This window comes from Lepidothrix coronata, unplaced genomic scaffold, assembly GCF_001604755.1.
Source record: "Lepidothrix coronata isolate B3197 unplaced genomic scaffold, Lepidothrix_coronata-1.0 Scaffold115, whole genome shotgun sequence".
In the NCBI taxonomy this organism is placed as follows: domain Eukaryota; kingdom Metazoa; phylum Chordata; class Aves; order Passeriformes; family Pipridae; genus Lepidothrix; species Lepidothrix coronata.
Genome location: NW_016690295.1, coordinates 832,990 through 859,851, shown reverse-complemented (window position 1 = coordinate 859,851; position 26,862 = coordinate 832,990). Strand labels below are relative to the sequence as shown.

Sequence of the window (26,862 nt, the reverse complement as noted above, 5' to 3'; positions counted from 1 at the left end):
TACTTCCACAGCAAATGTAGAAAATCCTTGGATTCATTGATGAACAGTTATTCCAAGGGGACATCAGCTCCTCTCAAGTCTTCTATTCAGAGCTAGCTGTGTCTAGAACTTCTTCCTTCACTACTGCTCTGCAGCTAATATCCTAACTCTTTTCATAAAATGATTTCTTCATTCTTTTCTTTTTCAAATAGAGTTTAATTAGCCCATCCCACCCTAGTGACTCATCGGTAATTAATTCACAAGCCCTGTGGATTTTAAACACCTGCTGGGCAGGTGGAGCAAATGAAAAAAGCACTGTTCATTTTGGACATAACCTCAGGATTAATGAAATCTGTTATCATGCTCAGCAATTCCTAAAAGCATTATGGAAATTCAGAACTGAATGCCTCACAATTCTCCTGTGTTTTATCAGAGTATGTTCTTCTGGTGTCTAGCCTAAATAGTCTCTACTGAAATAATGATAATAAATAATAAAGTCCCTTATTGTCTATTATTAAAGGTATTCTACAAAGTTGGTGAAAGTCAGTTTTAATTATTCATTTTTTTAAGGCATTTTGTTGCAGTTTGCTAACACTCCTGGATAATTCTGTTTCTACTTCAAACAGCCAGGATTAGTAACCACCTGTCTTGGATTATGTGTAGATGAGATATCTACTAAATGTACTCTTCATAAGGCACAGACTGTAGGATCCAGGTCTGGTTCTGCTCTCTTTCCCAGTGGAACAGAAGAATTGGTAGAAAATACTTCTGTGCAGCTACATGAAATGTAACTGTGGTATCTTTTGGCAGCTTTTTGAACTTTTGTCCATTTTGATATAGCTGAGATGAGAATTTATCCTATAATAGACTATTCAAAATGCTCTTCTAGGTCTTTATCTGGTAGAAATCAGTAGCAGTACTTGTGATCCCATTCATCCAAGCAGCTTTGTCACGGATCCCACAGTACAGCCTGGAGGTAAGCTCATAGCACTCTACACAGGAGAGAGAAGGAAACTGGAATGGTTTGTATCCTGCTCTTACTGCCTAACACTGGGTAAAAAGGAAGACCTTTTTCCAAACAGCTTAGAGAAGAGGGTCAGGCCTAGAGGACCATTTTAAAGAGAACGTGTGGACACATAAATCCAAGGAAGTGTTTGGAGCTGTGACTCACAAGTGAAAGGAGGTGCTTCCTAGCAGGAACAGTGAATCATTGAGGGAGACAGAATTGAAGACAAAGCTCTATGCCCTTTGCATTTTGTCTTGCCTGCCTGAGTGGCTCCATAATGGGCATGCTGGCATCTGAACTGTCAGCATCCCAACTGAAGGGTGTGAGTGTGGTAAGATCACTGTCTGTCCAGTTGTTAAACTATTTTACAACCACTTCCAGACTCTTTTCTTTTGTGTGGGATTTTTTTGCTGGAAAACACAAGAGGATGTGAAATGTAATGATGTTTATTCAAACTTTCAAAAGACTTCCCAGAGAAGCAACAAGATGAAGTTAAAAATACCTTTGCTGCTAGGTTCAGTCTTCTCCTGTATAAAGCATGCTGCGAGTATAGTATATGTAATTTATTATTTTGAATATATATATATTTATATATATATAATTTATGTTACAGAAATCATAAAATGGAGCATTTCTTCAATTACACATCCAGCTGTCATTTTTTCCTGTGTTTCTACAGTGAGTAGGTTTGGACCATACTGGTGATAAGCATAATTTGAAGAACACGCTGTCTGCAGAAGTACTGTGACTAACTCAATAAATAAGAGTATTTCTTGGTAATTCAGTGGCATGATGATGTTTTTGAAGGTGCAGTGTAGCAGATACAATAGTCCTTTGCCCTGGATTAAATTGGGGTGCAGTGCTGGTGAGCACTGTTGAAAGGACTGAAACTGCTCTTAAGAAAGAGTCTTGATTTTATCTTACACAAAGAGAACAACCGTTAATCTTTAATTAACAACTGTATTTCCCTTCAGGATGTGTGATACACAGTGTTATTAGGAAAAAAGTAGAAAAGTAGAGAATTTGTGTACAGTCTCAAAATACACACCCACTTAAGGGATGGGGCTTTTTTCCCTCATCCTTTTTAATTTATGGGTTTACTAGAAGCTGATAATCAGATGTGGCCTGAGGACAGGAAGAAAACAGACATGGCTGAATTTTAGCAGAGTATAACTTTGTTTTATGTTGCAAGAAACGTAATAAATTAAAAACTGGAGAAGATGTTTCTACTTCTGTTCTTCTGTGTTGATTTAGCACATTTACAAGAGGTTGATTTGTGAATTTCAGACCTTTTCAAATAGTGCTCCTCAAACTAAAGTCACACAGATCTGCAGGGAAATCTGTAGTCCTATGATGAGAAATTACTAACTAAATTGCCCTCTGTATCTTGCATAATAAATTGAATTTTCCTTTATTTTCCTATTTTGGCAGCAATTCCAGTTTTTCTTGGCTTCCTCATCTTTTCCTTCTTGCTTTCTGTTTCTGTTTAAAACTGAATTTCTGTCTGTAAGTTTGATTCATTCTCCATTCTAGCTGTACTTTCATGTGGATTTTTTTTGTTTGTTTGTTTTATTGGTTTTTCTTTGTTTGTTTGTTTTTGTTAAAATTCTGGCAGGGCTGTGATGACTTTAAAAAAACAAGACCCAAAAAAAACCAAAGCAGAAATAACCAGCTGCCTCTGTATGTCTTTGCTTTCTAATGTGAATGATAGTGGAATGTGTCTATCCTTTGTAGCCACCAGCACCTGTTTTGGAAGCTCCTCAGATGTTCTAAGCTTTTAGATCTCTCTTAGCAGTAATAATCGTGCCACTGCACCTTTTCCAGCCCCATGATGATAATTTATGGCTTCATAACTCTTCTGTCCATAGAACTGACAAAAATCTCTTCTGAGGAGTCAAGCCGGTGTGTTGTAAAGAGCAGTATAAACCAAATATGATTTTATCTCTTCAGGCTGCTTAATAAATATTAAATAATTATTCTTTGCAGTGAGTGACCCTCAATGTCCAGTTCTTGCCTCATGTAACTGTCATCAAAGTCCATGGGCAATCATGTGTTTTGGTGAGAACTGAGTCCATCTTTTTTCTTTTGTCTTGAGGAATAACAATGCTTATAGAGTTTTCTACTCTTGTTCTTTGTCCATGATACTCTCCTCTGTAGTGGACTTCTTTTAATATATTTATCGAATTATTGAAATATTTGTGTAAACTCAGCAAAAATTCGTTTTTCTAGTGGAGCAGAACCCCACAGAGCTGATGTTGTTCATATGCCTCCATTCTTCACACAACTGAAGCAGAGGAACAGTCAAATTAATGCAGATTAAAAAAAATTAAATTATACTGCTTTTTAAAGTTGCAAAGGAATTGCAGAACGTTGTAAGTTTAAAGACATTTTATCTGCAGTTTCTAAGTTAAGCTAGAAGAGGAAAATTTTCAGGTAATAGCTATTTCTCAAAGTTCCTAGTTGTAGGAGAGAGAGTGCATACAGCTGAGAACAGTTACAAACCAGTGTTTGCTGGGTGTAATCTAGAATTTCCTCTTTGCCTTCTGTTTATGCAGGCTGCTAGTTGTCTTTATCATTTGTTTTCTTCTTTCAGCATGTTTTTGACTATCCTATTTCCGAAATTGTTAAAAGTATTGTCTTACAGCACTTACCCAAATACGTATTAAACACTCAAACTTAATTTGATTGCATTTTCTTTAATTTTTTTTTTCTCACTCATTCAAGGAGAATTCTTGACATCTTGATAGCCTCAGTTTATTATTGAAATTAACATTAGCACAAATCTTCTACTCGGTATTAAAAGATGGGACAGTGCTTTTGTTTTGTCATTCATATTTTTTTCCAAAGAGGAGAAGTTATGTTATGCTTAGTTTTCTTTTTTCAGTGCAGTGTAGTTTGCAAACCTTTGAAATGTACTTACTCTCTGCTGCTGCATGTGTCTGTGTCCTGTGCTTTAAGCATGAAAAGAGCAGTGGTAAATGGGGATGGAGGATGCTTTTGCAGAAGCGCACACCAGCTCTTCTTCAAAACAGCCCTGCTTCTCTTCGCATTTCTTCAGGTTTCGTTTAAAACTGAAGCTCATCTCTGTCTCTTGGGGTAACTTAGGAAAATTCTTGGAAGTGTGAACAAGCCCCAAGCGTGTATAATTGCATCTGCAAGTGTTTGAAAAGTACTCTTTAAATAGGAGCGCTGTCAATCACAGGCCCACTTATCAAAGTGTCTGCACACTGTGGTGTCGGTGACACAGATTGGTGGAAGGGGTGAAAGAGCTCACAGTGTTGATCGTGATGTTGGAAGCACTTATGAAAAGTAGAAAGGCTGTCTTGAGTGAGGGAGCTGCTACTCTCTCAAATTTTTGTGTTTGTAAAGAAGTGGCCCAAACAAAATTCCTCAGAGGACTGAATGGAAATTTCTGAAGTAGAACTAATCTGAGGGAACTCAGTACAGCCAGGTAAGCAGAGAAAATCTCATTTTATATGATTACTGAAATAGGAAGCCTGTTTTTGATGCTTTGAGTTGGGTGACTGTAGAAGAGAGCTTGTTTCTGTTTCCTCATGTGAACCTCACTTTTGGTGTGACTACTCAGTTTGGTATAAAAGGAAAAGCCGTATGTACATGACTAATTAGCAGGACAGCCTGACAGCTCCTGGCAAAATTGTTTTCAAAATAGTTAAGTGCTTTTTGTGTTTACTTCAGGTGACATAGATTTGGGGTTATGATATAAAACACACTGAGCTTTTAAATCCTCTCAGCTGCACAGATGCAGACTCTATTAATCCCAAAAGAAAATGTGGTCTGACATTCATTAAATGCAGATGAGTTTCCTTTTTTAGTAAGCCCATTAACAGATGCCTAAATTTAGGAACACGTGCAGTTACAGTAAGTGCAACATTCTGAATCTTTATATCTTCTTTCTTGCATGGTAACTCACTGTGCTGTGTCGTGGACAGGTCTCTGACCCTAAGCCCAGATGTGGAGCTTGATTTATTCTGTTCTCTTTGCAGAGTGCTCTTTATATGCAGATTTTATCGACTGGACATCTGTACCCTTCAAACTTGCCTTGCAAACCTTTCCATACTTGTTAGGAACTGAGGAATTCTAGTGCCTTGTATATTCCAGTATTCATTCAACTCTGATGACAGGAGAATATAATGAACAAGTATTTTCATTATTTTAGTAACTCTGCTGGGAGGAATTAGTTGAGTGCCAGCTGGGAAGAGGACACAGGAGGAGGCTGGAAGTCAGCCTGGATTGGCTTCTTCTTTCCCTGTCTCCCTGCTGGTCGAGTCTTGGGAGTCCAGCTGGAGGATCCATGGGCTTGCTACTGCTGCTTCTTGTCTTCAAAATCCACTCTTCTCCTGTCTCTTGAAGAACCTCTGCTCACCCTTTCAGCTCTCTGGGAAGGGATGGGGAGAAGAAAGGGGCAGTATGGGATCTGGTCAGGAAGCTGGAGGAGAGTCTCAGGCAGGAACAATTATTATTTAAGCTGAGCCTAAACCGTGGTAATTAAAAACATAGGGGGGAAAAAATCACCCAAAACCAAACAGAGCCAAAAAAAAAAAAACAACAAAAGAAAGAAACCCAACCAAAACAAATGAAAAATACACACCACAGCCCTCCTGCCCCCAAAACAAAAGCCCAAACAACTAACAAAGTCTCCAGGTAGTTTATTGCTTTATTGCCTGTGTGAGAGGTCCTCTTCCATCCAGAGGCAAAAATGGTGTGAATTTCAAGCAGAAATCTCTATAGCTGTAATCCAGTGATCAGTATTTAATTCTGGCCTTACCCAAGAAGGTTTGATTCATCATATCTGACTCCAGTTTAAACGAAGGTATCTGACTCTAGTTAAAACTGAAGCAAATCTCTGAATTAAAAAAAACAACAACAACACCCCCCCCAGTTTCAGATTTTTGTTTTACATCATTTTATAAATAAAAAATGCTTGTAAATGCAGTAATGTGATTGCATAATACCAGGCCTTCTGTAAGTGGTCTCTCATGTTTCCACTTATTTCTTTCAAGGTAATAAGGAAGTGAGGAAAATCACTGTTAGAAATTCAGCTTTGTTACTGAGCATCAAGTAGAAGGAGTCTCAGTTTCTGGCACCTCTCTTTGCTGAATGCAAACTGGTCTCTCATCTGTGGATTTCTGTTGCCTTTCTTTCTTACCTGGAATAAATACTCAGTGTAACCAACTTACCTAATGGTCAAGCAGGAGGTTATACACATGTAAGTCAATTGTTCAAGATCTTATGAAGTCACCAAAAGTCAGTGGAGATTCTGTGTGAAGTTACTGAACACTTGACTGTTCTGCAAAATGGGGGTGTAATTTGTACATTCTTCTTTTCATTTGTACAGTGCTCACTGTAATGAAATTTCATAGGAATTTTGAAAATATTATCACAAATAATTTAAAAACTGGCTGTTACGTGTGATAACATGCTATCTTTTTCATCCAAGACAGGAAACATGTCAGTGCCATAATTCTCACAAAACTGCAGAGATCAGAAATGATGAGTTTAAATTGGTTTAGCACTTTCCTTGACTATTTGATCTAATCAACACTGCAGGGAGGGAGGTTATTTCTACTAACCAGAACCATGGCCTGGGACCAGGCTGTCATGCTGCTTATCTAAAAAATTAGGGAGGTAATTGTGTCCACCTCCTTCCTCCCTTTCCATTGTGGGTACCACTACTATTTCATGGCACTTACAATGCAGTTTGTTATGTGTCACAACTGAAATAAAGTCACCAAATTAATTTTCAGGCAGTTTTTGGCAGATTATTAGTGTTATTAGACTGTTATTCCAAAAATGTTTTTGCCTGCAGGTCAAGTTTAAGTTAGTGCCTTAAGTACAGAATTATTTGAAATGAGAAAATAATTTTGCAGTTTAAAATGTATTTCCTGTGATGAAGACAACCTTAATCCTTTAGGTTATAGTCAATAAATAATCATTCCGACCACCCTTTATCTTGAAGGTCTGCAGTTAAGCAATTTAGTATTGCTTCAAATGAATCTATGCTTTCTTAAAATCTGGTTTCCAAGAGGAATGCAGAAGGGTATTGCTTTGGACAAGCTTAAAAACATGTTTTAGAAAGTCTGAAGATTTGGAATTTGTTACTCCTTAGTCTTCAATATCCTTACAGTGTGTTTTTTGAAAGCCAGCCTTTTACCCATTTGAGAAGACAAGATTGGTCTCTGTCAAAATATTGATGTCAATGAATACAGAAAGCCTTAAAAGTGCAATAGTGGTACCTGTCAGAGAGCTCTATGTCTTCATCTGAGAGGGAATTGATTCTACTGGAAAATATATATTTCCTTAGATAATCTCATTCCACTAAGTTAGAAGCTTTTATCCCAATTTCAGGTTATCCAGTCTTGTAGTAACTTTGTGTTAACTTTACCAGAATGATGCAGGGACCTGTCTAGCCTGATTCATATCCATGACACAGTTATGGCTAGAGGGGAATTTAATAGGCTGGTAGTGAGAACATATCTAGTAGAAACAACAATGGCCAGGATTTATAGTGTTTTCAGATCAGAATAGGCTAGTTCGAGTGTGTACAGAAGAAATGTAGAGCCCTTACCAAGACCTTCTTCCTATAAAGTGTTGTTTGCCTGCACCCACATAATATGATTTAGTGTTGGCTTGATGACATAATAAGAATTTCATTTTTCTCCTATACATCTTCTTACCCTTAGGAAATAACCACTGTAATAGAATTTGCTGGTTAATTAGCAGTTTGTAAATTTGATGCTTGTAGTTCTGAGAGCACTTTAACAAAGTTCTTAAGCACTCTCAAAACCCTCAGGTTTCTCTTAAGAACCAAATTTTCCTGTTTCTTATGCTGCCCTCTAGTGCTGAGCACAGTTTGAGAGTCACCTTCAAAACTCTTTTTCGGTGTAAAGTAACTTCCGTGCCACGACTTTCTGGGAAGTGTTAGGTTATCAAAGTTTGCCAGGCCAGGAAACATCCATCTTCTCTACATGAATGTCTGTCCTTGTTGGGTGACCATGCTCACATATATATTATGTAGAACAGGCAGAGTTTTGTCCAAGTGAGACAAACATCCAGTTGTCAAAACCCCAAAGCTGCCTTTGTTTGCAGACTGACATCACCAATCAACAGTCAAATGAAGTGAGGTTCAGGACACATGGCCCAGGTAAGCAGAAGGTCTTGCAGCATTCTGTACCAGTGACCTGCAGCCTTCTGGGACCGGTGGCTTCCCCTCAGTGCCCTCCTTGGGAGGAGCATCTGGATCTCTTCCAATTGCAAGTGCCCTGATCCTGAGCAAAGTGAAGCCAAGTCTTAGGTGACTCTTGAGCACAAATGAGCTGCCCTCTGACTTTTTCATGAGTTGGCTTGTCACTGCAAGTCTCACATTCTATTGCTGCTCTGCCTGCATTACTTGAAATCCAAGTAGCCATAGCCAGGCTGTCCATCTGCTGTGCAAGAACCTGAGTTGTGGTCCTTGGCTTTCAGTACGTACATGTTAGCATCCCCTTTTCAGTCTCTTGCAATATATTAACTCATTCCATTATTTCAGATCTGAGAAGACTTGATAATAAGAACTTCTTAATTCGAAATCAAAGATCTCATGGATCTTTCTATCACCAAACATCTGATATTTCTGATCAGAAGTCCTGGAAAGGAAATGACAAATCAGCTCATTAAGGAGAATGCGTGACGCAATGGACTTGATTCCTTTATGAGTGTGTATTTGACAAATAATTGACTCCCCGTGGTCTTGTCTAGTGGACAGTTAATAGGAAAATCTAGGTAATATGAGTGTAGACAAGAATGCTGTGGAGACATGTGGCACCCCTGCCCTGGGGAGCTGTTTTGGCTCCCTGCATAATGTTTGTGTGTGATTGGTGTGAGTGTTGCTAAGGGAATACCCAGACAGATTTGTCCCAGGCTTCCTGAGGGCACAGCCCTGGAACGGCCCATTTGACCAAAAATATAGGAGAAAAAAATCCCACAGAGCACTTTAGTGTGGGAGTAAATCTGGGTAAAGATTCAAAATGCCTCTCTCTGGCTATTAGTTTATATGTACTTGTGTCATTCATACAGGGAAAATACAGTCTGATGTTTCTGTTTCTACAGCTTGCATGAGACTTCAGGGAGAGAAAGGGCTTCTGCTAAGCAGCAGAACCAGACTGAGTTTCCACCCCCTTATGCAAAATAAGCATGGGATTATTTATCAGAAAAAAAAAAAAACACAACAAAATCAGATTTTTCCTAGAGACTCTGGTGGGTTTTTTTTAATAAACAAAAGAAAATAAATGTTAATAGCATGCTAGTAGCTTAAGAATGTTCATGTGTATTGGCTGCTTTAAAAGGCCATAGAGATAATGTATCAATTCATATTATACAAATTGTTTTTCAAGTTCTAAAAGATGTCAAAAATCTGTTGAGAGAGTTTTTGGCATTTCCTTCTATATGTGGTGTCATATGCAGTTCAATCTTTAAAGTTTCATCTGATTGTTTGCTGTTCATAGTGTTATCATGAATTCCTGACAGCTTGTCAGGAGAGGATCACCTTTTTTTGTTGTTGTTGTTGTTTTTCCCCATTCCCTGTCTGTCTGATGTGTCCAGTGTTTACACTAACTACAGAGTGTGATGGGATATGCAAAGTCTGGATATTGAGTTTCTCAGGGTAGTTGCATGTTTTGTATGTAGTTTGATCAGATTTGTTGTTTTTTTGCTAGTCTTTGTCATCTGTACAGAGCCTGACAGGCTCTTTCAAGTCTCTCTGAGGAACCCTGGCAACTTCAGTATGACTTACTGAGCTGTAAGTAAGCAGTACTAGGAGAATTTAACCCACTTAGATATTTAATTTTTTTCTTAGGTGCACTTCTGCTAAAGTCATTTTTTTAGGAACAAAACTAGACTGACATGGGGAATTAACTTGAATATTCAGAACAGTAAAGTTCCATTTACAGCACAAAACAATATTAATGTTGATACCTCATCAGCAGTGTTGTGATTTTTTTGGGAGGTGAGAGAATATGTAAAATCACTTTTCTGAGAGAAGGTCTGCCGCTGTTACTGTAACTTTCAATTTTTGCCTTCTGAGTATACTTTTCTCTATGACTGATGCAGTGGTGCAACTTGGTGAGCTGTTTCTCCTGTTGCTTGTCGGTGTTTCATCACACTGTACATAACAGGAGGTGATGTTTTCATTTCAGAGGTTGATTCATCTGATACAAGATTTATAACAGTGTCCTGGATGGGAGCAGCCTTCCAAGACAGGAACCATCAAACTGCAATTTTTAAGGACTCTGATAAGGTCTTTGCATGATTTACAATAGATTTTGAAAGTGGGATCTTCTTGTGTGTATTCTGTTGTGAGACAAAGTTTAGGTAAATTTTCACACTTCTAAAAACTGTGACCCAATGCAAGTCTGGGATTTTTACCTGTCACACAGAATAGCCTCTGGCAAGAGGGTATAGGGGGTATGGATTGCCTAACAGATGAAGGGCACCTATAGAGAAAAAGGATAAAAGGATCCTTCCTTCCATGGAAAGCTGAAAGGCTATTGCCTGCAGGAAACAGAATATAGATTTTTTTGAGTGCTGGGAGCCAGTCTCCCTCAGAGAGCTGAGGTTTGTTTTGTCTTTAATGATAGTCTACTTAGATGCACATCATTAGTCCACCTTGTAGGGTAAGGCAGGGTTACTGCATCACCTCTAATCATGGTGTGCTCCTTCCTTTCTGGGCCGAGAAAAGCACTGGAGAACTCGGAAGGGCAAAGATCAAAGCCTTTCTGCCTACATCCTGGCATCATTTCCAACTCATTTCTCTTTTTGTGAGCAACCTATTATAGCTGAGTGTGTATAGTTTAGCACAGTTATTGATGCCTTCTGCATGTCTTTAGCTGACATAGGGGCATTTTTGCAGATAGGATATCTTTGCTGACTTTCTGTCCATGCCTTCTTGTTACTGGCACGTAATGAAATCAGCAGATAAGGTTACACTGCGGATTTTGTAAAGCAGTTCTGTTTCCATGGAAGGCGTTTTCACAGTGCTAAAGCTTTGATATGAAACACTGCTGCTTTTGTGAATAGAGCTGCAGTCAAATAGGGGCTAGAACCAAAATTAAACTTGCAGACCAGTAAGAACAAACAGCATATCTGATTCTGTCTCTACAACTATTTTTGCAGCCCTTTTCTGACTTGATCCTTTCTTTTAATGGCAAACCCGTTCATGGTAACCTTCCTTAGGAAGAAAAGTCGAAATCTGAATGAAGCTAAAAAAAATATATTTCTTGATGAGCTTCAGAGGCTTTTTTGGAGATTAAACCCAAATTCTTAATTAAATTATTGTGTTAGTTGGTAATAAATCAAATACTTTCTTCAGAAGTTGTATAATCAAGCAATAATCAAACAGACAACAAAATGCCCATCTCTTATTATTTTAGTAGCATCTTGTGATTTAGTGTCTTTGACTAATTTTGTATAATGAGGGATAGAAAGAGGATTTCTGTCTTGGAGACTGGTCAGTGAGATCAGATGAAGCAATGGATTTATATTAAGATTAATTGCATAACTAGAAAACATGATCTAGAAAGTATGAACCAATGACACCCAGATGCTTTTGGAATACAAATTATGAGGTCTTTTGACTCAGGTATATGTATGGCCACCTCTATGCTGATGCCATGAACAGACAGGCTTCTGAAAGGAGACTTCTTCAGCCCAGGTGTACAGCCAGCTGACCCCTGTGTAATATATTTCTGGCACTAATCAATTTAATGGCAAGATGTCAGTCTGCCAAGAGTTAACACCAAGCTCGTGTCTGTGTACGGGGCTTCACCTGGCGGGTGAAGTTAATGTGGGGAAAACCTCATGATAACATTTGCAGTAATGTGCTGCAGATAGCAAGATTCCTTCCCACAGGAAAAATGGAACTGATCTTTCCTTTTTAGAGCATATAAATGTGCCTACCTTTGTATTGCTTCAGGCAGTACTACTCATGGGTCACCTTTGAGCCTTTGCCTCCCCTGATCATTCAGCAATTGTAGAAGCAAGTGGTAAGAACTGACTGTGAGACTTCAGGCCAAGATCTTCTTACAGAGACTAAGGCATCAAGTACACTTGTTGACCAGTCAAAAGGCAGCTGATGGTCTGATAATAATTATTTTTATTTCCTCTGAGAGACTGGCTGAATAAAGTTGCTTCACCCAAGGGTTTTCAGCCAAATAGAGGGAAGAAAGACTTTGTCATCAGAGATGTGTGCTTAATTCCATTGATTGGAATTGTAATTGAAAATTCTTGCTAATGCTTTTTTCCTGTAGAATAATGTATTGAAATGACATGTCTGCTTAGCATACAAAAAGGGACTGCATTTGGCAAGGGGTTGAGTAGAAATTGTAAACTAACTTCACAGGTATCTGTTGCTGGAAAATCTTACCCTTGCAGATACAAACTGGATTATCGACCACTTTTTCAATCAGAAAACAAGAAGAGACTCATAGATCACTTTAGGAAACACTCTTGCCCACAGAATCATTAGATAAAATTCAATAGAAGCCTGTGTGAGTGTGATTCTGTGAAGGTGGTTGTTTCTGAGATGGTTCTTCATCCATGGAAAATTATCTTTGGCACTGCCTGTAGTTAAAAAATGCATATGCATGCACTATCCTTATCGTGGGTCTTATTTTTACTCACGTGTCTTAATGCATTGGTGTGCTGTCTGCATGTGAGGGGATCCTATAGCCTTGTGCCATAAGAGTAATAATAAATATAGAAGTTAAAACCATCAGGTAAAGTTTGCTTGATTTAAAGAAATGCAGATTACTGTAACACACAACAGGTTGAACAAATACTTGCATAGTTTTCTTGATTAGCACAAAGGTACGTATTCTTGAAAAGTGCTGAGCTACATTAATTTCTACTGGCCAGGGTCAGGAACACACCTGATCTGAATGTCTCTTACAATGTGAAAAGAGTTTGTGAAATTCTTCATGCAAATTCAAGTTGGATTTGTGAAGATCACGTAGTTACCCAACAACTACAACTAAGAGATACCTGAGACTTCCCATGTTACTGTGATTTTTGGACTGATATTTAAAGGCTGTTCTGCCTTTCTCAAGTTAGGAACCTCTAAAACAATCTGAATTTATCAAACTTCATAATTTCCATTGCAGAGTTGTATGTGAACGCACAAACTCCACTCCCCCATTTATCTGTGTGGTAGCAGGGCCTGTCAGAATAGTTTCCTTCTTTGGCTGAGAGTTTAGCATGTCTTTCATCTTCGAAGAACTGTAGCCAGTTCCTGAATTCAGGCTGGGAGACAGTACTTTGACAAGTAAAGAAACATTACATACTTACAGAGGTTGGAACGTAACGCCGGGAAGAAGGTGTCATTCGTCTCCTGTCAGTATTGTCAGGGGAAAAAGGAGAACATCTTGAGCGAATCAAACAGCTTAATCTTCTCAATTTATGTTTCTGAGTTTTGGGTTCTTTTTAGTGAGAGATCAAAGGACAATTCCTGGCGTTCTTTGGGAGTCAGGGTTCTGATGGCATATGCTACTAGTACATAAGCTTGTCTTTAGGTGTTTCCATGAAGCTTGAGCCAGCTATCAGGCCTGTAGGTGACTCTGGGCACTGAGGAGGACTTTGGACACAGTGGAAATTTCTCCCTATTGGACAAATTGAAAGACTTTCCAAAGATTCACCTTTATTTTCATAAGTCCCTGTGTCATCAAACATTTATTGTTTGTGAGTACGGCTCTTCAGAGAGTTTTTTTAGTTGGTTAGTTATTAATGGCTATGGTGCCAGTTGATAAAGAGTTAAAATTTTCAGAAAATAAAGGTGGTTTTCCTTTGTGAGGCTCTAATTTATATTGACAAATAGGGGTCAAGTAAGGCAGTTGGTCTTTCCTTAGTGGTGTAGTGTAAAGTGTTTACAGAGACAAGGGGTCCTCTGGGTTAGGTTGTATGGTCAGCTGCATGAAGACCAAAGGGCTGGTTGGAGGGGGCAATGGTGCTGTCACAGAAAGCCTCACAAGTCACCTTGAACAGATTTCTGAGCACTTAAACATTGAGAATGAATGCTGTGATTTCATTATACTGGAGCTCTTAAATGAAGCTCTAAGTATATTTTCCCCCTCTCCTCTGTTGGTCATAGCAGCCAGAGATGTGGCCTTGTGGAATGAAAAACTTTTATTATGACACAGATATCCCAAAGTGATGATCCCAGTAGCGATGTCGCATGCACCTATATATGGACTGAAAATTCAAATAAGTTGGATTGGTAAACTGGTCCATAAAGTTACTGCATGACTGGAAATGGTTTGATATTTAAATATGGATGCCAAATTTAAAACAGATTTTTTCAATCTGTTAAATCTGTAGTTTCAAAGAACTTATTTTACGCTTTGGACTTCGGCAACCATTTTGTGCATTCTGTACAGAATCTTCTCTGTCTTTGTTTTTCCCTTTCAAAACTTTCAGCTTTTTCTAGGTAATACAGGCCGAAATGAAGTAGTTTAAATTAAAAAATAATTTAAATCTTTGTATATAAAAGCAAAATAACATTCTTGTCTGATAAGAATCCTTCTGAAATTTAATTCACTTAGATTTATCAGTCCTGGCCTTTAGTCAGATCGCGATGAAAAAGAATTGTCTCTGCATAACTTTATTTTGAATATTAAATTTCTAGCCTTAGGTGCTAATAGTTACACCACCACAAGAGGTATGTGAGGGCATGTAAGGGGAAGACTTACAGGCTGCTGTAAGCTGGCAGCAAGTGCTGTTTGGTGCTCTCTCTAAAGTTATGCTTTTTAAAATAACGTGCCCTGGAGCCTGCGGAATAAAAATCTGAAATTGTTTTGGTTTGTCTTTGTCTCTCGTAGAAGCTCCACCAAAACTGGAAGACAATCCTGCTGAGCCGTTCACCGACTCCTCTCTCTTTGCTCACTGGGGCCAGGATCTCAGTCCCGAGAACAGACGTATCGCACTGAAGCAATTCCAGTATTACGGATACAACGCGTACCTGAGCGACCGCCTGCCCCTGGACAGGGCCCTGCCTGACCTCCGGCCCAACGGGTGAGTGCCTGACTCCACCCTGGCACTGCGGGTGCTGAATTGTGGAGTCTGTTTTATAGAATCATAGAATCAGCTGGGTTGGAAGGGACCTCAGAGACCATCAAGTCCAACCCTTGATCCACTGCTGCCGTGGTTACCAGACCATGGCACTAAGTGCCATATCCACTCTCATTTTAAAAACCTCCAGGGATAGAGGTTTCACCTGGAAGTGTTATGGTGTGCAGTCACATAGTAGGCAGGTTATGTAATATGGTCAGAATGAGTAATTTCTATCAGATATATGAAGTCCATAAGTTTCAAATGTCTTCTAGAACACCAGAGTGCCCAAAGTAAGTCCTGCTAAAATCCCACTAAGTATTCATTGAAATTTCTTCAAGATCCTTTGGAACCTTAATCTGACCTACAATTTACATTAGATAACAAGTGTTTTATTGCTAAAAGAAAGACCTTTTAATGTTAAATTTCAGTTTTATCAGAAAATCTGACTGACATAGGAAGAAAATAAGAACTGTTGTCTTTGAAAGCCCAGAACTGCCTGATTAAGACCAGTAGGCAGGTGAAACCATTGAGCTCTCGTGGTGAAATACACACTTCAGTCAAGCAGCATGGGCCAGCTGAGAGCCCACGGAGGCTCCTTCTCTGGGAAGTTCTCTGCTAGGAAGCAGGTGTGTCAGGCAGAGTGAGTGCATCCACTGTTATTCCACAGTGGCTTGGTGAGATGGGTGGGACCAGTGGAGTGAAAAACCTTCCCTTCAGTGCATTTGAGGTTTGTTCTGGTAGGACCATTCACAGAGACAGTTAATACTCAACTTGTTTTAAGCCTTGGTGATACATCTGATCCTTCGAATAAACAGCAGCTCTGGAGATGGAGAAATGGGTGGAGGGAAAACTGGTTTTTTGCAGCTCATTAAAAAAATAAATCATTGAAATAAACATGCTGGGTACTTACCAAATCAAACATGTGATCTTATTCACTTATTTTAACCAAATATTTTAATTACTAAAGCAGTGAGCAGTTTGTGTTGCTGTGCATTAAGTTGTTTGATTATAACGAAAATATATGAGCACCATCCCAGGCAGCACTTCAGCAGTATCTGCGCTATATATTATTATATACTGCCTTTTAGAAATATTTCTGTTGCAGATTTGCAGAAATACTGACTTTAGGAAATCGAAGTCCATGCAATTATATCTGTGTTTTGGTTAAATTTGGTTAAATTTGATTGTCTGTAGTGACAATCTCTTTTTTAATCATAAACTAGAAGGAAAAGAAATCTTCTGTCACTAATAAGACATCAGTGATAGAAATGTTTCTGTTCCTATATCTCTTTTGAAATTACTCTTCTGAACGATTTAAATTGAATTTTTTATAACTAGGGATTTTAAAAATTAAAAAGACAGGGAAAATGAATGGTACTGTAACTGAAAGAAATAAATTAAGGTTGGGATTTTCAAAAAATCTCCAGTTAGAAATGAATCATGATCCTAATTTCTGTGAAATATTTGGTTCTTAGTTGACTGTCTCCCAGAAACATGTTAGACATCACAATATGTTTATGGACACATACATACAAAATAATGGCTGACACTGAAACGTAGTAAATTCTGATACTGAGGGAAATGAAGTGTGTTGTCAGGGAGTATGCAAACTATTTGCTGTATCTACAGCACCCTGTGGAGTACAGAGCTACAGGGTGTTCTGAAAGTCATGTTGCTGAAAAAAGAATCCTCGCTTCTGATAGGCAAATTCTCATTTGTGTGAGAGCCCATGCATGACTGTTGGGAGGGGAAAAAAATCCCTACTCTGAGAGTATGGTTTCCATTGTAGTAATCAATTTTTAGGATTTGTAGCACCTGTTTTTAAGCCAATTGCACTCGCTTCCCGAGTCTGTATAGATGTATTTAAATTATCCATGGGCAGATTCCAGGCTCAAGCAGCACAGCATGAAAGCCAAGGACAGCTTGGTCTGAAGGGAACACACAGCAAGTGGTGTGGAGACTGAGTTAATCAACTCTGCTGGACCTTGGTCAGTTGTGGTATTCCTGTTCTGACTAGAAATGCAGGAAAGCACAGATATGAATGACAGAGGCACCACAGTAGCTCTGTACACACTTAGCCTTGGCCTAACCAAGCTCATTAGCCTGGATTTAGCAGTGGTTCTGCAAGAATCAGCGTGACATTGGAATCCTGGCAAAGGCTTGTGGGGGGGTAGCTAAAGGAGTGAAGTTCACATAGTTGTGTCTGGGCTCAACTGTGGTCTCTCGTCTGTACTCATAACCTATTGTATGAAGTATAGGAATTTGGAAAGACAACAGAAATATATATGTAACTGAAATCTAATGTAATTCATACATGCTTAGACCCAGTTGAGACTAGGAGAATTAAGTGATCTGCCAAAAGTGTGTGGTGTTAATAGCCCCTTTTATATCATTGTGGTATGACTCAGCCTTGACCTTCTTTCTGCCTGCATTGCTCTGAGAATTCACATCAACATATCCTAGCACGGGAGCTCAGCATTTCTTTACAAGGTTCTGCAGTGAGAAAGGCCACTCCACATATGTAATGACCCCATATTATAGCACAGAGTATTTTCTGGGGCTAATAGTATTAACATTTAATGCCATGACAAAACCAGAGAAGGGTTAGAGATTGCTGAGCCACAACACATATGGAGTAGAGGGCAAAAGTTCAGCCTTGCCCAGTCCTTCAATGTGGATGGCATGCAGAGCTAGGAGACCACATTTAGTAGTTAGGGCAGTGCACTCTGCCCAAGCCTCTGAACTCTGGCTTCTCTGGAAAAAGACAATCATCAGTCAGATGGAAACATCCAGCAGATTGCAATTGGGTCAGGCTGTGGCAGCTTTCACACCTTGCAGTGGGGCTTTCTCATGTTTTAGGTACTGTAGAGTGGTGTCTGACCCTGGGTACAGCCATGAGCCTTGTGTCCAGTTCTGAATTTGATTACTTTTCACCGTCAGTATTTGTGCTGGCACAGGGGAGTCCCCAGCACAGTCCAAAGTAATCTCTTGTAATACTAACTGTAGTAAATAACTCCCCTGGATGCCTCAGCCTCCTGAAGTAATTGTCCCATCCTGAAGTGAGCTTCATTTTTGCGGTACCCAATAGGTAGTGCGAGCGTTATCGCGGAGTATTGCTTGTAGTGCCTCTTCCAGGGCCTCCATTTATTGTGTGCTCCTGAAATTGGGTGCTCTGTTGTTTACCACCCTTATTTGCATCTGTTAGCCCGTAACATATCTACATCACAGACTAACAAATAACTTCTGGCTCTAATGAACTTGGAAGCATTGAGGAAGGCAAGGTTGCCCTTGCTGTGTGCAGGAACAGGCTAATATTTCTGTGTTAGCTGTAATTCTGTTGTGCTCATTACTTTAAGTAGGGCAGGCACTACCCACAAAGCCTGTCGTGAGTGAAATGTGAATGAAATCAGCTCACACAGAACTCCATTATTAAAAGTTAGGTTGTTTAGGGATCCTAAAGCTGTCTACTAAACTCCTTTTGAGTAGAGGCACTTAGGATTCTACTCTGTTGGCTTGTAAATTTTTGGCTGATCTAGCGTGCCAAAGCACACGTGGGAGAGAGAGATAACATTCTTCTTTGCTTATGTGATGAGTGAGGGAGGGAGGGGTAGCAGAAAAGGAGGTGTGCAGCAGGACCCCAGCAGAGGAACTGTTTCAAAGAGTTTTGCTCCTGCATAGACTGTATGATACGAAGGAGCCTGACCAGTGTAACTGACTGAAAGAAAGCAAAGAAGCAAAAGAAAGGAGCAAAGGCAGGAAGGGTGGAGGGGAAAAGCAGCTCCTAAAGCTCAGTTGTTTTTTTCTTTGGAGATTGTCAAATACTGTGGTATAGCATGTGGCTTGCAGCGGGTTTGCCCTTTTGCTGGTGGAGTCAGTGCTGTTTGGCTCCTAGACAAGTTCAGAGGAGAGGTCCTGTTTTATGTGCAGAGAAAGGCTTTGCTATTTTATAAGTACTTCTTGTTTCAAACAGTTCACTAGTCCCAGATTGTATTACTTGAAGGCTCAATTTGGCAAGGGACCATGGTAAAAAGTAGGTTTCTGATAAGGTGGACACAAGCAGAGCAGGCAAGGGGTCCCTTGAATGCAGATGTGACTACAAGGGAGAAAAATCAAGCACTGACTGGTTGAAGAGAGTGATGTGGTTTAGGACAAAAGCTGTCCAAAATGGCCATCAGGTGGTATATGCAATCCAGGATGTAGCATGCAAGACACCAGACTTCTATAAAGTTTTTTCTTTATTAAAACTGATATAAGAAAAACATGTGGTTTCAAATTGTAAGGTTCAGGCTTTGCATTTGCATGTTAGCTCTGCTTCTCCCTATAAGCCAACCCCTACAGACTTGTGTTCCATAAATGTTTGCTTCCACGTGTCCCTGTGAAATAGTTCTGTTTTGCTGGGCTTATGTTAGTGATGGATATGAATCCACGTTCATTTCTGACCAAATGCTACTGGAGAAAGAGAGCATAAATAGTGTGTGTTGTATTTGATGTTTTAAAGGAGTTGCTTAAAAAGAGCACAAACCCCTGTTACATTACCTATTGTATCGTTTTGCACAGAAATCCTAAAATTACAAAAGTGTTCAGCATTCTTGTTAAATACCTGGTGTTTAATTCTGTTATATTTCCTGCTTTCTTTTACTTACTCTTCACCTCTGATTCTTCTTTTTCTTGTCTCACCTTTGCCTGCCTTCACACTGTCTCACAGCAGTAGTGTGTACTGCCTGACCAGCCCCCTGGGATTTTGATTTGAGCTTCAGTTTGTCCTGTCTGGATATATCTCCTCAAATGGCTGCTCTAAAATTGTTTAATATCATTGCCAGTGACACCAAATCTGCTGGAGTAATAGCCAAAGTTAATAATGACATACACTTTTACAGGGAAAAAAGCCCTTTTTATATGTTCTTCAATGCCAGCCTTCTTAGCATAGCTCAGTTAACACTTAAAATATTGATAATAGCAAAAGAAAAATGAAATATGATCACAAAATTAAATTATAAACATAAATACATAAATAGTTGAGCTGCAGTTCTTACAAGACTCAGTTCTTTTGCCAGAGTTTTAGTGTTGTTTATTTCATGTATGCCAGAATGGGATTTTTTTTCCTCCCATACACGTTGAACTTCCATTTGACATTTTGGCTGTTGACAAAATGTTAACAGTTCTTGAAGAAAGTACAATTCTGTTTCTGCTTGTGCTTCTGAGAAATTCTTATTCTATTGGAACTAAAGGTCCTTCCTGCATATGTTCTTAAAAGAAGACTTTAAACCCAAATGTTTTGGTAATATGCTTATTGCACCTTGTGCTTTTTTTAAAAAAAGTGGAATATAAGCTATAATTTAGTTATTAAAACAAAAAACATGTTCTTTTGCCACTGTTGGCTGTCATACCCATGTAACTCTTGGTGAAAGGTTCTCAAAAGTTGCAGAAAATAATTCTTGTTCATAATTTACGAACCTATTTGTAGAAGGTCTCAGAGATAAGTTATTAGTACAGGAAATAATTCTTGTTTTGTTGTTCTTACTGCATAGCCATGGTAAACTAATTTTAGCATGACTGGCTAAATTGTCCTATCACAACGCACATGTTCTAGAGGGATATAATTGTCTTGTGGACAAATGTTTGGAAGAAGATTTGTAATGTGTGCTGTCCTCCATTTACCAGAGTTGTGCTTGAAATAGAATGCCAGGAGTTTCTCTAAATTTCTGGTAACCATGACAACTGCTACTTTAGTGTTATTAGCCTAATGTGATTGAGCGGAGTGGGTTGCTAGCAGTAATTTTTTAACTGATACTCGTTATTGTCGTTCCAAATAGTATTTGGAATTAACGTTTTAAAATCAACCATAATACTGAAATACACTCTATGTCTTGTTGGGATTTGTTTGGTGAGAGCCTCCCTGGGTGGAGGGGCAGGGAAGGGGTCTGGTCTGAGGCCCCTGGATGAGTCCGGGGCAGAGCTGTCACTGAAACTCGTACGTCGCTGGTTGCCACGCAACCGTTCAGTTCTCAGAGCCTAATGGATCTCAGATTTTGATCTGTACAATTTCCTCTCTTCCCCCCCCCCCAGCATATTTTATACACATATACATGCACCCTTTCTCTGTAGCTGTTCTTTCGTTCATTCCTATAATTATGGAATTTTATTCCTCGTAAAACTTGACATAAAGAAGATGACAGACGTGCTTGTGAAAATGCACAAGTGCTCTGCATTCTGTGAGTGATCTGGGGTGAGGTTAATTCTGATTTGTTTAAATAAAATAAGGGGGCCTCTGGTGGTCTAGTGGTTAGGGTGCAGGACTCTCACCGCTGCGACCTGGGTTCGATTCCCGGCCCCCCGGGCAGATGGAGTTCGTTAGCCCTGTGAGGCAATCCATCTAAGAGAAGGTCACTCTAAACAAACCTACGTCCTGAGACCCTCACTGCCACTGTCCAAGCTTGCTCGGCCCCGGCAGATGAACCTCAGGATTAAAGGGTGGGCTCAGTTCAGCGCACGCTGGGTCTCACCTAAAAAATCCACTGCGCAGGCTCGAAGGGTTAATGACCTTTCCCAAATCTTCGCTCGCGAAGACTGGCCATTATTATATTAAATAAAAAAAGAGTAGGTAATTTTTATTGTCATAATTTGATACGAAAAACAATGTAGACAGGAAAATGCATTTTTGAAAAACTACACACATATTGGAAAATAAGTGAAATTGAGCTGGAAGTAAAGATGATGAATGAGTCTGAATGGAAAAAAAAGGAAACATGAACTCAATTTAGGTATGTACCCTCCTTGAAAACGAGCCCATTTGAAAAGACTAAAGAAATTACACACAACAGGAGCCTAATTCTATTCTCTTGTGTCATATGCAGTTATCTTTTAAAGTATGGTGGTGCCAAAAGGGAGCCAAATGACATTTGCAGCTTTGCTCTTGTCTGCACAAGTTGCCAGCAATGGAAAATCTTGTCCAGTGTGGTATAAATTGAAAATATGTAAGATGTAAATGAAAGCAGGTAGGATAACCAATAGAAATAATTTCCTTTGAATGGATGGAGGACACATCAGAAGCAGAAATTTTGTTTGAACATTTCAGTTTATGCATGGATTTATAGCATGGAAACACTGTATTGAGGGCTGGTTTTGTCATCTGGAACATTTTTGGAATATAATTTGTCACTAATTTCTTGAATAGTGTATTTTACATATATCTCAACCTTAGATTAATTGATGGAGAAGAAAAAAAACCCACCAGTACTTAAGGAAACAACTTCTTTGACCTATTTTCACTGAATTTTCATTGCCACTCAATATATTTTCCAAAATCACTCTGTTACTCTATATCTAATAGGTGCCATATCTTACCATATTTGCTAAAGCTTCATTCTTATCTTCTATGTACACTGTTACGGCTGAGGGTAACAAATATTGCTGTGCCTAAGCTAGACAGCTAAAAGATAGATTGGCTGTAACTTTGTTTACTGGACCATTTCATATCTGCATTTTGGCTGCAAGCGAATCACTAAAATAACAGGCTTTGTTGGTTCTTTACAGGGTAATACTGAAAATCATCTCAGCATATTTAAACCTGTTAACTAGTTCATAGTCTGTTTGAAGCCCAATTTTCAAAACTTGGATGAAATTTCAATTATGACATCAAACAAAACTGAGTTAGCTTTACAAAGGTGTGCAGGAGACTAGAATTCTGTTAGTGATTTTTTCATTGTATCCATGCAAATTTGTACACCTAACTTCCATATAAGTGATGCATTCACTAAGTAATAGTACCCAGTTTGGTACTCTTTTTGTCAGTGCACTTAAACCATGTGCCATGAACAGGTGTGTTCTTCAAGGACCTGGGTCTGTAACGGTCTTAACATCTTTTGGAAAAATGTCAGTGTTTAAGAATTGTAATGTAATCATAAGTACAGGGACCTCCCAGTTTGACCCTTGACTTTGCTTGAGCAGGGGGTTGGACAGGATGGACAGAGGTCCATTCCAATCTCACCCGTCCTGTGATTATTATTTCCCAATAAATTGCCCTGACACCTGACTTGCAGGCTCTGAGAGAGTGCCTTTATTCCTTCAGCCAAAGGGGCACTTTTAAAAAGGAAACAATAAATATTAGCTTGCAAAAGAAAGAGAAAAGCGATCAGAAGAGTTTCTATGGCATTATAATCTAGAAGATTGGACATAACCATAAAGAGTGAAGTTTAGGGTTTAAAATGCATGACCATCCATTTGGAACAGGTGCTGCAATACAGGTCCTTCCTCCAAGGGATTTGCCCCAAACACAAGGCTAGAGAAACTTACTTGGTCTCACTCCAACTTGCTGTACATTTAATTGCTCCACAGAAAGTGGAATGACCCTGAAAAGGGAGACTGAAAATAATCACACCAAGCTGGCAAGTAGTTAGATCTCTGGGGAGATCAGAGAAGATTTATTTCATGTTCCTTCTGTCCTGGTTGAAGGTTTTAACTCCTGAACTACTGTCTAAAAGAGAAAACCAGTGCTGCCTTGCACTAATTGTCTTCTGGAGGAAAAGGCAGCTCCCTCTGCCTCTTGTAGTGCTATATTTTCATAAAAAATGAGAATTTTTTATAAAAAAATAAGAATTCAGGTTCTTTTCTCTTGGAAAGTACCCGTGCCTCTGATTAATTCAGAGGGCCCACAGTGTTTCATGGAGAAAGCTTCTCCTTCCTTGTCTTTCCTGCTTCTGAGCAGCTCTGTGCTTCACAGGTTACATATCACTCTGCTGAAAATTGCAATATTTAGATTTTTATTTAGGTTTCCTTCGTGAATTCTATTGATATGTCCTTCTTAGAAAATTTTGATTGCCAGCAAAACTCACCAAAACCAGTAAGTAATGACTGCATCTGCTTTTAAAGGTCAGATATAGAAAGTATCCAGATGTAAGCCTTTATGAGAATCTGATTTTCAAAAGTAGTGAAAGTCACCTTTAATGAATTAGTGCTCACTTTAAAGAAAAAAAAAAAGGGTGGTCCTGGTGGTAATTGATTATAAATGATACAATGACACTTCACAAGCTGTTGATACGTTTGATCTAATGTCCAGTGGCAATCAAATCAAAACAAAGAAAAAAAAGAAACCAAAAGTAACATGCTTTCAACTCTCTTGAAAGCTTTAAAAAAACCTTTTCAGTCTGATGCTTAAAGCTGAGCGTTCTCTTACCGGTGAATAGAGGATTAACACACTAGTAGAAATACAAACTCATTTTGGAAAGAAAGTTTTGATTTGTTATGCTGCCAAAAGGATCAAGCCACAAGTGGGAATCAGTAAATCCACACACCATTTTAATTGTTTCTCTCTTGTACTGATGCCATGGAACAAAAAGCTGTGAATCTCTGTGAAGAGATTTCATATTTGTTCCTGAAAGATGTATGAACCAGGTTATTATTAAAAAATAGAGTGTACACCTGTTAAGTAACTGTTGTTTCTTTCTCAAAGCTGTGATTTTTGTTCTACATGTCTGCATAATTCTTTCACATGGTGACAGAGAGAAAAGTACCTAAAATATTAAATAGCTTCTTTAATGTGATTTTCATCAATTTCACACTAATGACTGAAATGAGAAAATTGGTGGAGCAGCTGAATTTTGAACATTATGTGTATCTCAGTGGGTTTGGCTGCCACGTGTCCTATGCACTGACTTTTTTCAGAACCTTTAAAAGCATGCATGTGAATTCGTTATCTTGATTGAACTTAAGTTTTGTACACCATCCAACCCATGGAGCGGAATGCTTGTGTGGTTCTTTTCTGTATTTATTGGCTGTACAAATTAAAATAAAAAATAAAAAAATTCTGTGCTTTCTCTTGGAACTGAAGAACAAATTTAGGGGAGAAATCATATTCCAGCATGATGTAAAAAATTCTGAGTCCATCCATGCTTTTTGTATGCTAAACACTGACCTGCAGTAATGCTTTCAACAGCTTATAGGATTTCCTGGATGTAGTAAACCCTGGCATCTTGAGAGAAGATAGCCACTTCAGTGCTGTGGGGATGCAAAGAAGAGCATTAACATCAATCATTTTCATCTATGGTCTATCTGAAATGCTGCCTGTGTCAGTCTGTGGCCTAATTTCATCCTAGTAAATTGTTTCAGTCTGCAAAAAAGGTGGAATTAATTGTTGTTCAGAAACATTGCATTAAACTACTAAAAGTTTCAGAGAAAAGTAGCTAATTACTTTTGCATAATTAACTTGTGACTTTGTTAAAAAAGCAAATATTTTGCTGACAGTTCAAAAAAGTAAAGTGGTAAAAGGTCTTCCTGTTCATAAAATTACAAAATTTGAATCCTTTTTGAAATGGAGAAGGTGGGAAACAACCAAACAGTAAAACACTAAGGAACTTTAAATTTGTTGGCAGCACATCCATACTGCTGTTTGCATAAGCAAGCTGGAATGTGGCTGAAATATCTATTTTTTTGAAAAAGGAAAGAAAAATCTACCAGGTTATGAGTATTCCCCTTCCTGATTAAACTCCTTGACTGAGCTTATGGATAAGTTTTCCATTGTTGTACCTATTTTTCTGGTTATACCATCAATCTTAGCTTTTGTAGCAGGATGTTCTTTGGAGCTGTATCTTTTATATGTTATTCATAGAATGGCCTGGCTTGGAAGGGACCTTAAAGATCATCTAGTTGAACCCCTCTGCCATGTGCAGGGGCACCTTCCACTGGGCCAGGTTGCTCAGAACCCCATCCAGCCTGGCCTTGAACACTTCCAGGGATGGGGCATCCGCAGCTTCTCTGGGCAACTTTTTATTGCTTAATTGAGAAAGTATCTTCCGATTTTGACTGAGATAGATGGTAGATTTTGTAGCAAACATAATTGATGTGGCTATTACAAAGATCCTTTTTAAAGTGAGGGGCTAACTTTGTTTGTTCCTGTCTGCACTGTCCAGAAAGACATTGTAAGCAACTGCTGTTGAAAACTGCCTTCAAACAAAGAGTTCACACGTGGTTTGCAGCGCTGTGGGCCTTGGGTGGAAAGATGAGCTCACACGAGACCTTGGTTTGCGCAGACAGATTCAGGAGATTGTTTCCAGGGTTTCCTTCTTTTACATAGTGATTCATCTGGTTCTTGCCTGTATGTGCTCTGCAAGCATGAGGGCCCTGTGATCCATGCCTTCAAAAGCTCTCTTAGTGTTCTTGTGACAGGGGATGGATTTCTCTGAAGCAGTTTGTGTTTGCATGGTGACTTCCAGCAGTTTACATCTTTTCTTTAACCTTTTTCTTCAGGTGCAGAAACCTTACATTTCCTGACAGTCTTCCTGAGGTCAGCATTGTGTTCATATTTGTTAATGAAGCTCTCTCAGTGATCCTGCGCTCCATCCACTCAGCCATTGACCGGACCCCTGCTCACCTGCTCAAGGAGATCATTTTAGTTGATGATAACAGTAATAACGGTAAGAGGGTTTGCTTCTTCTCCCTCCCCACCCCAATGTTGGATCATACAATGGATAACCCACTGGCATTTCAGTTGTTATCAGTGTATTTTCTCCCTCCTTCATCCCGTAGTCTTGCTGGGCTGTCTTCAAATATGCTGGGCGTGTTAAAAAGTGTGTACAAAGATAAAGTAACTACATGCTTGTGGTGTCTGGTAGGCAGAATTTTGAATGTAACAGTAGATTAGAGACCCAAGACCTGAGCAGTTTTATTCCTAGTGCTTCAGTGTCCTCAAGATCATCTGGTTTCTGTGCTTTTCCTGTTTCTGTTGTATGATTTCATGTGTGTACTCACTTTCTCTTTTGTATAAAACATCTGTCTGTGTTTTTTAGACG

The 26,862-nt window shown here is 39.1% G+C and overlaps 1 protein-coding gene across 4 annotated transcripts in view; it reads left to right on the top strand.

Moving 5' to 3' along the window:
* The window catches only part of GALNT18 (polypeptide N-acetylgalactosaminyltransferase 18), a 228,079-nt gene that overhangs the window by 90,806 nt on the left and 110,411 nt on the right, over positions 1 to 26,862 (top strand). For all 4 annotated transcript variants that reach the window (XM_017824981.1, XM_017824982.1, XM_017824979.1 and 1 more), the window contains 2 exons: positions 14,848 to 15,040; positions 26,321 to 26,487. In XM_017824981.1, coding sequence (XP_017680470.1) covers positions 14,848 to 15,040; positions 26,321 to 26,487 — 360 coding nt within the window. The remainder of the gene's footprint in view (positions 1 to 14,847; positions 15,041 to 26,320; positions 26,488 to 26,862) is intronic.